The sequence below is a fragment of the Pristiophorus japonicus genome, unplaced genomic scaffold (assembly GCF_044704955.1).
Source record: "Pristiophorus japonicus isolate sPriJap1 unplaced genomic scaffold, sPriJap1.hap1 HAP1_SCAFFOLD_968, whole genome shotgun sequence".
NCBI classification, from domain to species: Eukaryota; Metazoa; Chordata; class Chondrichthyes; family Pristiophoridae; genus Pristiophorus; species Pristiophorus japonicus.
The window spans coordinates 102,990-117,081 of NW_027254897.1; the positions used below are offsets into that span (position 1 = coordinate 102,990).

General features: G+C 56.9%; 1 protein-coding gene across 1 annotated transcript in view; it reads right to left on the reverse strand.

Moving 5' to 3' along the window:
- Positions 1–1,930: 1,930 nt before the first annotated feature.
- Positions 1,931–14,092, reverse strand: part of LOC139258419 (proteasome activator complex subunit 2-like) — a 34,460-nt gene continuing 22,298 nt past the window's right edge. Inside the window, exons 6-8 of the mRNA XM_070874771.1 lie at positions 12,408–12,462; positions 10,853–10,939; positions 1,931–2,217 (exon numbers count right to left, since the gene is read on the reverse strand). Coding sequence (XP_070730872.1) covers positions 2,134–2,217; positions 10,853–10,939; positions 12,408–12,462 — 226 coding nt within the window. The 3' untranslated portion in view covers positions 1,931–2,133. The remainder of the gene's footprint in view (positions 2,218–10,852; positions 10,940–12,407; positions 12,463–14,092) is intronic.

Here is a 14,092-nt window from a genome sequence, read left to right on the forward strand (position 1 = left end):
GAGAGGGAGGAGAGAAACTTGGGGGAGAGGGAGAGAGAGACTTGGGGGAGAGGGAGGAGAGAGACTGGGGGAGAGGGAGAGAGAGACTGGGGGAGAGGGAGAGAGAGACTGGGGGGAGAGGGAGAGAGAGACTGGGGGAGAGGGAGAGAGAGACTGGGGGAGAGGGAGAGAGAGAGACTGGGGGAGAGGGAGAGAGAGACTGGGGGAGAGGGAGAGAGAGAGACTGGGGGAGAGGGAGAGAGAGACTGGGGGAGAGGGAGAGAGAGACTGGGGGAGAGGGAGAGAGACTAGGGGAGAGGGAGAGAGAGACTGGGGGGGGAGAGAATCTGGGGGGGGGGTTGGGGGGGGGGTAAGGTCATGCACTGACGGTGGTGTAAGGAGGGGCTTTGGCTGGGGAATGGCGTGCAGAGGAATAAGGGACTGCCCATTTAAAACTGAGATGAGGAGGAATTCTCTCAGAGGGTTGTAAATCTGTGGAATTCTCTGTCCCAGAGAGCTGTGGGGGCTGGGATATATTTAAGGTGGAGAGTCTGGCCACGCTGCCGTGAAACACCCCCACCAGCTGGACCATGCCTGTCCACCTGTCCTTCGTGGAAAAGTTTTTCACAAAAACCCCCTTTGATCACAAGGCCATAGAGCAGTGGTCAGCACGTAAGGTCCAGGACGCCCTACGAAAGGAGAGGGTGGACCCTGTCGGGTGGTTCCCTGAGCAGACTGTCGAACTCGTCGCCAGAGCTGTCACACAAGCACCAAGATGTAGCTTGGTTGGCGGTGAGGAGGGCCTTACCCGTCAGAGCGTTCATGCACAGCCGACGTCTCATCAACACGGCACGGTGCCCCCGTGGGGAGGATGAGACTGTCACCCACCTCCTTCAGGATTGCGCCTTCGCGAGGCAGGTCTGGAAAGAGATGCAGTGGTTGCTGTCGAGGTTCATCCCGAGCAGCTCCGTAACACAGGACTCTGTGCTCTACAGGACTGTTCCCAGGGACACACACCCGGACAGACATCACCTGCTGCTGGAGGGCCATCAACTCGGTCAAAGACGCTCTTTGGTCTTGCCGAAACTTGCTGGTCTTCCAGAGCAAGGAGATGTCCACGTCTGCGTGTTGCAGACTGGCGCAATCCAAGATCCAGGATTACGTGCTGAGGGACGCACTTAAAATTGGTGCAGTCGCCGCAAAGGCACGGTGGGGAAGGGCCACAGTTTAAAGCCCTTCCCCGCGGTAAACCCAGGGGCTGGAATCAGTACAAACCCCCCTCGGGCCGTACTTGTAACTTCTTTGTGTACATGGAGCACCATGATCTGTAAACACCTATGTAGTGCCATGTACAATGCAAGGTCTGTTTCGTAATGCACGTTGAAAAGAAAAATGTAAATGTACCGCCACCCATTCCGTGTACTGTATAGTGACACGTGTAATGTCATTTGTTGAATGTACCACAATGTATCCCGTATTGTACCGAATTGTACTGGAACTGAAAAACAAGGAAATGTCTCGAACGGAACTGCCGTCAGCATACAAATGTAGTGTATGGGATTGCTGACCGCAGCTAAATGTACTGAACAGCTTTTGAATGTACTTTACAAATTTTTATATGAATAAAGTATATTTTGAAATTTAAAAAAAAATTTAAGGTGGAGAGAGACAGATTTTTGAGCGATAAGGGAGTGAAGGGTTATGGGGAGCGGGCGGGGAAGTGGAGCTGAGTCCATGATCGGATCAGCCGTGATCGTATTGAATGGCGGAGCAGGCTCGAGGGGCCGTATGGCCGACTCCTGCTCCTGTTCCTGATGTTCTCACCTCCGACAGTGCAGCAGGAGTACTGGGCTCGAGACCCTGGAGTGGGAATTCGAGTGAGAGCAGGCGGCTGATCCACAGAGAGAGACACACAGGTAGATATAACAAGGTGCAAAAACGGGCCACTGGCTCGTACTCAAAACATAAAACTTTATTTCAGATCCCAACATAAAACACGAGGCCAGTGTATTACACGGCTCGGGACGAAGTGCACAGATCACAAGCCGGGTCCAGCGGTTGCTGCCTTGCTGATTACTTTCGACAGGCAAACCAGGCGCTGCCCCTTGACGCTGGACCGTCCCAACGCCCCCCCGCCCTCGGCCACTGCTCCATTCAGTACATGGAGAAGGATTTCTCCTCCCCCTTAGGGTTGGTAATCTTCTCCGCATTCTTAATGATAATGTCCAGCAGTTCGACCTTGAAAAGGAGAGAGAGAGAGAGAGAGAGAATGGATTCCAAGCAGATTGAGAGAAGGGGAACCGGTCAATCTCCCCCCAGCCCGTGTCCAACGCCGCATTGGACCCCAGGTCCCACAGGCCTGACGCCTCAGTTAGCGGCCACAAGGGGGCGGTAATGCGATTGGGGCTTGTCGACCGGGAGGGTCCTCGACCGGAAAGTTCGTCCGAGGCAGCAAACCGTCGGCGGCTGTCTGCTGACGGTCGCCCCGTCGGGGACGTCAGTCTGGCAGAGCCGATCACTGGGGGCTGCTCAGCTTCCCTCGGGAGGGTGACGGCCCGCGCAACGTTGACACGCGGGGCGCGGGGCGCGAGACACGCCGCTTGCGGCAACGGACACACGCGGGGCGCGGGGCGCGGGGCGCGAGACACGCCGCTTGCAGTAACGGACACACGCAAGAGCTCAGCTCCAGGGAAAGCCCGTTGGGAAAACCCTGTTCAACGGGCGCCTTTAAAATCCGGCTGTTCCCGGGATCGCAATCGGAGATTGGAGCACGCACAATGGGGCGGGGAAACGTGACGCTGACATGTTCATCAGCACCGCCCACGAGGCTGTGTGTCAGTAATTACCCTCCCCACAGGGTGTGTCAGTAATTACCCTCCCCACAGGGTGTGTGTCAGTAATTACCCTCCCCACAGGGGGTACGTCAGCAATTACCCTCCCCACAGGGTGTGTGTCAGTAATTACCCTCCCCACAGGGTGTGTCAGTAATTACCCTCCCCACAGGGTGTGTCAGTAATTACCCTCCCCACAGGGTGTACGTCAGTAATTACCCTCCCCACAGGGTGTGTGTCAGCAATTACCCTCCCCACAGGGTGTGTACGTCAGTAATTACCCTCCCCACAGGGTGTACGTCAGTAATTACCCTCCCCACAGGGTGTACGTCAGTAATTACCCTCCCCACAGGGTGTGTGTCAGTAATTACCCTCCCCACAGGGTGTGTGTCAGTAATTACCCTCCCCACAGGGGGTACGTCAGTAATTACCCTCCCCACAGGGTGTGTCAGTAATTACCCTCCCCACAGGGGGTACGTCAGTAATTACCCTCCCCACAGGGTGTGTCAGTAATTACCCTCCCCACAGGGGGTACGTCAGTAATTACCCTCCCCACAGGGTGTGTCAGTAATTACCCTCCCCACAGGGTGTGTGTCAGCAATTACCCTCCCCACAGGGTGTGTACGTCAGTAATTACCCTCCCCACAGGGTGTACGTCAGTAATTACCCTCCCCACAGGGTGTACGTCAGTAATTACCCTCCCCACAGGGTGTGTGTCAGTAATTACCCTCCCCACAGGCTGTGTGTCAGTAATTACCCTCCCCACAGGCTGTGTGTCAGTAATTACCCTCCCCACAGGGTGTACGTCAGTAATTACCCTCCCCACAGGGTGTGTGTCAGTAATTACCCTCCCCACAGGGTGTGTGTCAGTAATTACCCTCCCCACAGGCTGTGTGTCAGTAATTACCCTCCCCACAGGGTGTGTGTCAGTAATTACCCTCCCCACAGGGTGTGTCAGTAATTACCCTCCCCACAGGGTGTGTGTCAGTAATTACCCTCCCCACAGGGTGTGTGTCAGTAATTACCCTCCCCACAGGGTGTGTCAGTAATTACCCTCCCCACAGGCTGTGTGTCAGTAATTACCCTCCCCACAGGCTGTGTGTCAGTAATTACCCTCCCCACAGGGTGTGTGTCAGTAATTACCCTCCCCACAGGGTGTGTGTCAGTAATTACCCTCCCCACAGGGGGTACGTCAGTAATTACCCTCCCCACAGGGTGTGTCAGTAATTACCCTCCCCACAGGGTGTGTGTCAGTAATTACCCTCCCCACAGGCTGTGTGTCAGTAATTACCCTCCCCACAGGGTGTGTGTCAGTAATTACCCTCCCCACAGGGTGTGTCAGTAATTACCCTCCCCACAGGCTGTGTGTCAGTAATTACCCTCCCCACAGGGTGTGTGTCAGTAATTACCCTCCCCACAGGGGGTGTGTCAGTAATTACCCTCCCCACAGGCTGTGTGTCAGTAATTACCCTCCCCACAGGGTGTGTGTCAGTAATTACCCTCCCCACAGGGTGTGTGTCAGTAATTACCCTCCCCACAGGGGGTGTGTCAGTAATTACCCTCCCCACAGGCTGTGTGTCAGTAATTACCCTCCCCACAGGCTGTGTGCCAGTAATTACCCTCCCCACAGGGTACGTCAGTAATTACCCTCCCCACAGGGTGTGTGTGTCAGTAATTACCCTCCCCACAGGGTGTGTCAGTAATTACCCTCCCCACAGGGGGTACGTCAGTAATTACCCTCCCCACAGGGGGTGTGTCAGTAATTACCCTCCCCACAGGGTGTGTCAGTAATTACCCTCCCCACAGGGGGTACGTCAGTAATTACCCTCCCCACAGGGTGTGCCAGTAATTACCCTCCCCACAGGGTACGTCAGTAATTACCCTCCCCACAGGGTGTGTGTGTCAGTAATTACCCTCCCCACAGGGTGTGTCAGTAATTACCCTCCCCACAGGGGGTACGTCAGTAATTACCCTCCCCACAGGGTGTGTCAGTAATTACCCTCCCCACAGGGGGTACGTCAGTAATTACCCTCCCCACAGGGTGTGTGTCAGTAATTACCCTCCCCACAGGGTGTGTGTCAGTAATTACCCTCCCCACAGGGTGTGTGTCAGTAATTACCCTCCCCACAGGGTGTGTCAGTAATTACCCTCCCCACAGGGGGTACATCAGTAATTACCCTCCCCACAGGGTGTACGTCAGTAATTACCCTCCCCACAGGGTGTGTGTCAGTAATTACCCTCCCCACAGGGGGTACATCAGTAATTACCCTCCCCACAGGGTGTACGTCAGTAATTACCCTCCCCACAGGGTGTGTGTCAGTAATTACCCTCCCCACAGGGTGTGTGTCAGTAATTACCCTCCCCACAGGGGGTACGTCAGTAATTACCCTCCCCACAGGGTGTGTGTCAGTAATTACCCTCCCCACAGGGTGTGTGTCAGTAATTACCCTCCCCACAGGGGGTACGTCAGTAATTACCCTCCCCACAGGGGGTACGTCAGTAATTACCCTCCCCACAGGGTGTGTCAGTAATTACCCTCCCCACAGGGTGTGTCAGTAATTACCCTCCCCACAGGGGGTGTGTCAGTAATTACCCTCCCCACAGGGGGTGTACGTCAGTAATTACCCTCCCCACAGGGGGTGTGTCAGTAATTACCCTCCCCACAGGGGGTGTGTCAGTAATTACCCTCCCCACAGGGGGTGTACGTCAGTAATTACCCTCCCCACAGGGGGTGTACGTCAGTAATTACCCTCCCCACAGGGGGTGTGTCAGTAATTACCCTCCCCACAGGGGGTGTGTCAGTAATTACCCTCCCCACAGGGGGTGTACGTCAGTAATTACCCTCCCCACAGGGGGTGTACGTCAGTAATTACCCTCCCCACAGGGGGTGTGTCAGTAATTACCCTCCCCACAGGGGGTGTGTCAGTAATTACCCTCCCCACAGGGGGTGTGTCAGTAATTACCCTCCCCACAGGGGGTGTACGTCAGTAATTACCCTCCCCACAGGGTGTGTCAGTAATTACCCTCCCCACAGGGGGTGTGTGTCAGCAATTACCCTCCCCACAGGGGGTGTGTCAGTAATTACCCTCCCCACAGGGGGTGTACGTCAGTAATTACCCTCCCCACAGGGGGTGTACGTCAGTAATTACCCTCCCCACAGGGGGTGTACGTCAGTAATTACCCTCCCCACAGGGGGTGTGTGTCAGTAATTACCCTCCCCACAGGGGGTGTGTGTCAGTAATTACCCTCCCCACAGGGGGTGTGTCAGTAATTACCCTCCCCACAGGGGGTGTGTGTCAGTAATTACCCTCCCCACAGGGGGTGTGTCAGTAATTACCCTCCCCACAGGGGGTACGTCAGTAATTACCCTCCCCACAGGGTGTGTGTCAGTAATTACCCTCCCCACAGGGGGTGTGTCAGTAATTACCCTCCCCACAGGGTGTGTGTCAGTAATTACCCTCCCCACAGGGTGTGTGTCAGTAATTACCCTCCCCACAGGGTGTGTGTCAGTAATTACCCTCCCCACAGGCTGTGTGTCAGTAATTACCCTCCCCACAGGGGGTGTGTCAGTAATTACCCTCCCCACAGGGTGTGTGTCAGTAATTACCCTCCCCACAGGGGGTACGTCAGTAATTACCCTCCCCACAGGGGGTGTGTCAGTAATTACCCTCCCCACAGGGTGTGTCAGTAATTACCCTCCCCACAGGCGGTGTGTCAGTAATTACCCTCCCCACAGGGTGTGTCAGTAATTACCCTCCCCACAGGGTGTGTCAGTAATTACCCTCCCCACAGGGGGTGTGTCAGTAATTACCCTCCCCACAGGGTGTGTGTCAGTAATTACCCTCCCCACAGGGGGTACGTCAGTAATTACCCTCCCCACAGGGGGTACGTCAGTAATTACCCTCCCCACAGGGGGTGTGTCAGTAATTACCCTCCCCACAGGGGGTACGTCAGTAATTACCCTCCCCACAGGGTGTGTGTCAGTAATTACCCTCCCCACAGGGGGTACGTCAGTAATTACCCTCCCCACAGGGTGTGTCAGTAATTACCCTCCCCACAGGGTGTGTGTCAGTAATTACCCTCCCCACAGGGGGTACGTCAGTAATTACCCTCCCCACAGGCTGTGTGTCAGTAATTACCCTCCCCACAGGGTGTGTGTCAGTAATTACCCTCCCCACAGGGGGTGTGTCAGTAATTACCCTCCCCACAGGGGGTGTGTCAGTAATTACCCTCCCCACAGGGTGTGTGTCAGTAATTACCCTCCCCACAGGGTGTGTCAGTAATTACCCTCCCCACAGGGGGTGTGTCAGTAATTACCCTCCCCACAGGGGGTGTGTCAGTAATTACCCTCCCCACAGGGTGTGTGTCAGTAATTACCCTCCCCACAGGGGGTACGTCAGTAATTACCCTCCCCACAGGGTGTGTCAGTAATTACCCTCCCCACAGGGTGTGTGTGTCAGTAATTACCCTCCCCACAGGGGGTGTGTCAGTAATTACCCTCCCCACAGGGGGTGTACGTCAGTAATTACCCTCCCCACAGGGGGTGTGTCAGTAATTACCCTCCCCACAGGGGGTGTGTCAGTAATTACCCTCCCCACAGGGGGTGTACGTCAGTAATTACCCTCCCCACAGGGGGTGTGTCAGTAATTACCCTCCCCACAGGGGGTGTACGTCAGTAATTACCCTCCCCACAGGGTGTGTGTCAGTAATTACCCTCCCCACAGGGGGTGTGTCAGTAATTACCCTCCCCACAGGGGGTGTACGTCAGTAATTACCCTCCCCACAGGGGGTGTGTGTCAGTAATTACCCTCCCCACAGGGGGTGTGTCAGTAATTACCCTCCCCACAGGGGGTACGTCAGTAATTACCCTCCCCACAGGGGGTGTGTGTCAGTAATTACCCTCCCCACAGGGGGTGTGTCAGTAATTACCCTCCCCACAGGGGGTACGTCAGTAATTACCCTCCCCACAGGGGGTGTGTGTCAGTAATTACCCTCCCCACAGGGGGTACGTCAGTAATTACCCTCCCCACAGGGTGTGTGTCAGTAATTACCCTCCCCACAGGGGGTGTGTCAGTAATTACCCTCCCCACAGGGTGTGTGTCAGTAATTACCCTCCCCACAGGGTGTGTGTCAGTAATTACCCTCCCCACAGGGTGTGTGTCAGTAATTACCCTCCCCACAGGCTGTGTGTCAGTAATTACCCTCCCCACAGGGGGTGTGTCAGTAATTACCCTCCCCACAGTGTGTGTGTCAGTAATTACCCTCCCCACAGGGGGTACGTCAGTAATTACCCTCCCCACAGGGGGTGTGTCAGTAATTACCCTCCCCACAGGGTGTGTCAGTAATTACCCTCCCCACAGGCGGTGTGTCAGTAATTACCCTCCCCACAGGGTGTGTCAGTAATTACCCTCCCCACAGGGTGTGTCAGTAATTACCCTCCCCACAGGGGGTGTGTCAGTAATTACCCTCCCCACAGGGTGTGTGTCAGTAATTACCCTCCCCACAGGGGGTACGTCAGTAATTACCCTCCCCACAGGGGGTGTGTCAGTAATTACCCTCCCCACAGGCTGTGTGTCAGTAATTACCCTCCCCACAGGGGGTGTGTCAGTAATTACCCTCCCCACAGGGGGTACGTCAGTAATTACCCTCCCCACAGGGTGTACGTCAGTAATTACCCTCCCCACAGGGTGTGTGTGTCAGTAATTACCCTCCCCACAGGGGGTGTGTCAGTAATTACCCTCCCCACAGGGGGTGTGTGTCAGTAATTACCCTCCCCACAGGGTGTGTGTCAGTAATTACCCTCCCCACAGGGGGTGTGTCAGTAATTACCCTCCCCACAGGGGGTGTACGTCAGTAATTACCCTCCCCACAGGGGGTGTGTCAGTAATTACCCTCCCCACAGGGGGTGTGTGTCAGTAATTACCCTCCCCACAGGGGGTGTGTGTCAGTAATTACCCTCCCCACAGGCTGTGTGTCAGTAATTACCCTCCCCACAGGCTGTGTGTCAGTAATTACCCTCCCCACAGGCTGTGTGTCAGTAATTACCCTCCCCACAGGCTGTGTGTCAGTAATTATCCTCCCCACAGGGGGTGTGTGTCAGTAATTATCCTCCCCACAGGGTGTGTGTCAGTAACTACCCTCCCCACAGGGTGTGTGTCAGTAATTATCCTCCCCACAGGGTGTGTGTCAGTAATTACCCTCCCCACAGGGTGTGTGTGTCAGTAATTACCCTCCCCACAGGGGGTGTGTCAGTAATTACCCTCCCCACAGGGTGTGTGTCAGTAATTACCCTCCCCACAGGGTGTGTGTCAGTAATTACCCTCCCCACAGGGTGTGTCAGTAATTACCCTCCCCACAGGGGGTACGTCAGTAATTACCCTCCCCACAGGGGGTGTGTCAGTAATTACCCTCCCCACAGGGTGTGTGTCAGTAATTACCCTCCCCACAGGGGGTGTGTCAGTAATTACCCTCCCCACAGGGGGTGTGTCAGTAATTACCCTCCCCACAGGGTGTGTGTCAGTAATTACCCTCCCCACAGGGGGTACGTCAGTAATTACCCTCCCCACAGGGGGTGTGTCAGTAATTACCCTCCCCACAGGGTGTGTGTCAGTAATTACCCTCCCCACAGGGTGTGTGTGTCAGTAATTACCCTCCCCACAGGGGGTGTGTCAGTAATTACCCTCCCCACAGGCTGTGTGTCAGTAATTACCCTCCCCACAGGGCGTGTGTCAGTAATTACCCTCCCCACAGGGTACGTCAGTAATTACCCTCCCCACAGGGGGTACGTCAGTAATTACCCTCCCCACAGGGTGTGTGTCAGTAATTACCCTCCCCACAGGGTGTGTCAGTAATTACCCTCCCCACAGGGGGTACGTCAGTAATTACCCTCCCCACAGGGTGTGTGTCAGTAATTACCCTCCCCACAGGGGGTGTGTCAGTAATTACCCTCCCCACAGGCTGTGTGTCAGTAATTACCCTCCCCACAGGGGGTACGTCAGTAATTACCCTCCCCACAGGGTGTGTGTCAGTAATTACCCTCCCCACAGGGTGTACGTCAGTAATTACCCTCCCCACAGGGGGTGTGTCAGTAATTACCCTCCCCACAGGCGGTGTGTCAGTAATTACCCTCCCCACAGGGGGTGTGTCAGTAATTACCCTCCCCACAGGGTGTACGTCAGTAATTACCCTCCCCACAGGGTGTGTGTCAGTAATTACCCTCCCCACAGGGTGTGTGTCAGTAATTACCCTCCCCACAGGGTGTACGTCAGTAATTACCCTCCCCACAGGGGGTGTGTCAGTAATTACCCTCCCCACAGGGGGTGTGTCAGTAATTACCCTCCCCACAGGGTGTGTGTCAGTAATTACCCTCCCCACAGGGTGTGTGTCAGTAATTACCCTCCCCACAGGGGGTACGTCAGTAATTACCCTCCCTACAGGGTGTGTGTGTCAGTAATTACCCTCCCCACAGGGTGTGTGTCAGTAATTACCCTCCCCACAGGGTGTGTGTCAGTAATTACCCTCCCCACAGGGGGTACGTCAGTAATTACCCTCCCTACAGGGTGTGTGTGTCAGTAATTACCCTCCCCACAGGGTGTGTGTCAGTAATTACCCTCCCCACAGGGTGTGTGTCAGTAATTACCCTCCCCACAGGGGGTACGTCAGTAATTACCCTCCCTACAGGGTGTGTGTGTCAGTAATTACCCTCCCCACAGGGTGTGTGTCAGTAATTACCCTCCCCACAGGGGGTACGTCAGTAATTACCCTCCCCACAGGGTGTGTGTGTCAGTAATTACCCTCCCCACAGGGTGTGTGTCAGTAATTACCCTCCCCACAGGCGGTGTGTCAGTAATTACCCTCCCCACAGGGGGTGTGTCAGTAATTACCCTCCCCACAGGGTGTGTGTGTCAGTAATTACCCTCCCCACAGGCGGTGTGTCAGTAATTACCCTCCTCACAGGCGGTGTGTCAGTAATTACCCTCCCCACAGGGTGTGTGTCAGTAATTGTGCCCCCTCCCTTGCCCGCCCCCATTCTCCGTACTTACGTAGAAGCCCCTGATGTCCATGATCATCGTCCTGATGTCCATGTAAGCGGCCTCGTCCTTCTCATGGACCAGCTGGCGGTAATCCATCTGAAACGGGCAACCGGCAAAACCGTCAGTGGCCCAGCAATCAGGCAGCGGGAGGGTAGGGGGAGTTATCCTGCCGGGCTCACACCGGGTCGCCCCGAGAGCGGGCGGGGCACCGGACTGTGAGAGGGCACTGATCACCAGCGCAGGTCCGACTGAACAAAACTCACAATCTATCATGCAGGCACAGAGTTCAGCCCACCTGTTTAGGCTGAAGTCTGGGCCCACCCAGTCCAGACCCGAGATCTGGGCCCACCCAGTCCAAGCTCGAGGTCTGGGCCGACCCAGTCCAAGCTCGAGGTCTGGGCCCACCCAGTCCAAGCTCGAGGTCTGGGCCCACCCAGTCCAAGCTCGAGGTCTGGGCCCACCCAGTCTAGGCCCGAGGTCTGGGCCCACCCAGTCTAGGCCCGAGGATTGGCCCCACCCAGTCCAAGCTCGAGGTCTGGGCCGACCCAGTCCAAGCTCGAGGTCTGGGCCCACCCAGTCCAAGCTCGAGGTCTGGGCCCACCCAGTCCAAGCTCGAGGTCTGGGCCGACCCAGTCCAAGCTCGAGGTCTGGGCCCACCCAGTCCAAGCTCGAGGTCTGGGCCCACCCAGTCCATCTCGAGGTCTGGGCCCACCCAGTCTAGGCCCGAGGTCTGGGCCCACCCAGCCTAGGCCCGAGGATTGGCCCCACCCAGTCTAGGCCCGAGGTCTGGGCCCACCCAGTCTAGGCCCGAGGTCTGGGCCCACCCAGTCTAGGCCCGAGGATTGGCCCCACCCAGTCTAGGCCCGAGGTCTGGGCCCACCCAGTCTAGGCCCGAGGATTGGCCCCACCCAGTCTAGGCCCGAGGATTGGCCCCACCCAGTCTAGGCCCGAGGATTGGGCCCACCCAGCCTAGGCCTGAGGTCTGGGCCCACCCAGCCTAGGCCTGAGGTCTGGGCCCACCCAGCCTAGGCCTGAGGTCTGGGCCCACCCAGTCTAGGCCCGAGGTCTGGCCCCACCCAGTCTAGGTACGAGGATTGGGCCCACCCAGTCTAGGCCCGAGGATTGGCCCCACCCAGTCTAGGCCCGAGGATTGGCCCCACCCAGTCTAGGTACGAGGATTGGGCCCACCCAGTCTAGGCCCGAGGATTGGGTCCACCCAGTCTAGGCCCGAGGATTGGGTCCACCCGATCTAGGCCCGAGGATTGGGCCTAACCCCACAGGCCCGAGGATTGGCCCCACCCAGTCTAGGCCCGAGGATTGGCCCCACCCAGTCTAGGCCCGAGGATTGGGTCCACCCGATCTAGGCCCGAGGATTGAGCCTAACCCCACAGGCCCGAGGTCTGGGCCCACCCAGCCTAGGCCTGAGGTCTGGGCCCACCCAGTCTAGGCCCGAGGATTGGCCCCACCCAGTCTAGGCCCGAGGATTGGGTCCACCCGGTCTAGGCCCGAGGATTGGGCCTAACCCCACAGGCCCGAGCTCCGTTGAAGTTGGCGGGTTACTCACCACGTGCGTGTCCTTCGAAGCTTTGCCTACTGCGTCTCCTCGTTCAGTGAAGTACCTACGGAGGCGAGAGGGGGCGAAAAGTCAGCGAGGACCGTGTGTGCGCAGGATATCCTGTGCGTGTATGTAGTAGAACACAGAGACAGGCCCTTCGGCCTACCAGCCCGTGTTGGTGTCTGTCCTCCACGCGAGCCAAACGGAGCTGGCCCGTTCCCAAATCCCTTCAACAATGTTAGTGGAAAACTTTGAATCAAGTGGCCCGTTTTGGCACTGGAACCCACAAATTAACAATTTAAAACTGTGTTGAAAACCTTTAATCAGGTTAGAGTTTGGTTGCCGGGGGTAACGATGCACTCCAGTCCCTCCGGCGCCCACCTCTCGCGGAAGGCCGCGAGCGTACCGGTGGACACCGCGTGCTCCATCTCCAGGGACACCCCGACCCGGATGTAACCGCGGAAGAGAGGCAGGCAGTCAGGCTGAACGACCCCCTCGACCGCCCGCTGCCTGGACCGGCTGATGGCCCGCCTTGGCCGTGCCCAGGAGCAGGCCCCACGAGGAGGCCCTCGGACCTGCCCGCTCCCCTCCGCACAGGGTGCCCAAAGATCGGGGCCAAATCCCCTTTTCCCTCCAACTACCAAACCCATTCTTTAATGACGACCTGGGTCTCGGCCTCAACCACTCTCTCTGGGTGGTGTGTTCCACAGCCTCACAACCCTCGAGTACAGAAAGCTTTCTCCCGCTCTCCCTCTCTCCCCGAAATATATCCAGGGCCCCTCATTCTTGACCCTCACGGGTCGAAATTCCCTTCCGAACATCGCCCGTTAGTCCTGGTGCCAGGCGGCTAACCGGCAACAAAGGCCCACCGTTGGGTGTTGCCAGGTGATGAACGGGCAACAAAGGCCCACCATTGGGTGTTGCCAGGTGATGAACGGGCAACAAAGGCCCACCATTGGGTGTTGCCAGGTGATGAACGGGCAACAAAGGCCCACCATTGGGTGTTGCCAGGTGATGAACGGGCAACAAAGGCCCACCGTTGGGTGTTGCCAGGCGATGAACGGGCAACAAAGGCCCACCGTTGGGTGTTGCCAGGTGATGAACGGGCAACAAAGGCCCACCATTGGGTGTTGCCAGGTGATGAACGGGCAACAAAGGCCCACCATTGGGTGTTGCCAGGCAACAAAGGCAAGTGATGCGGGAGAAATTCGGTCGGCTCTTCTGTCGAGGTGCCAAGAGATACCGCTGCACCGCCGAATGCCACCCGCGGGGTGATGTCACCCAGCGTACAGCGCCCCTCCCCCCTCCCCCCCCCCGTGGCGCCGCTCCCACGATATGTGGTTTGTACGGAGGCCGAGGCTTTTCATCCGTTGTAACAGCGAGGGAGTTTGCGCGAGTGGGTCGGAGAAGTTTGAGGGGGGTTTTTTTTTTTTCTCTTTCTTTCCCTTCCCTTCCCGTTTTTCCCAGCTAGCCTGTCGGCAGCCTCTCGCTGCCGGATTCAGTCGGCCTCCTGAGCTCCCGCCCGAGGGCGAGAGAGTGCAACGCCACCTTTTTAAGCGCTGCTCTCTCATCTTTGGGCGTCACAACCGAATGTGTCAGCTGGAGCCTGCACCGGAGCGCCCGGCGGTAACACTCGGGCCGTGACATCGCCTCAGAAACAGCGGTGCCCACTTTCAACCCCTGAAACTCCGACT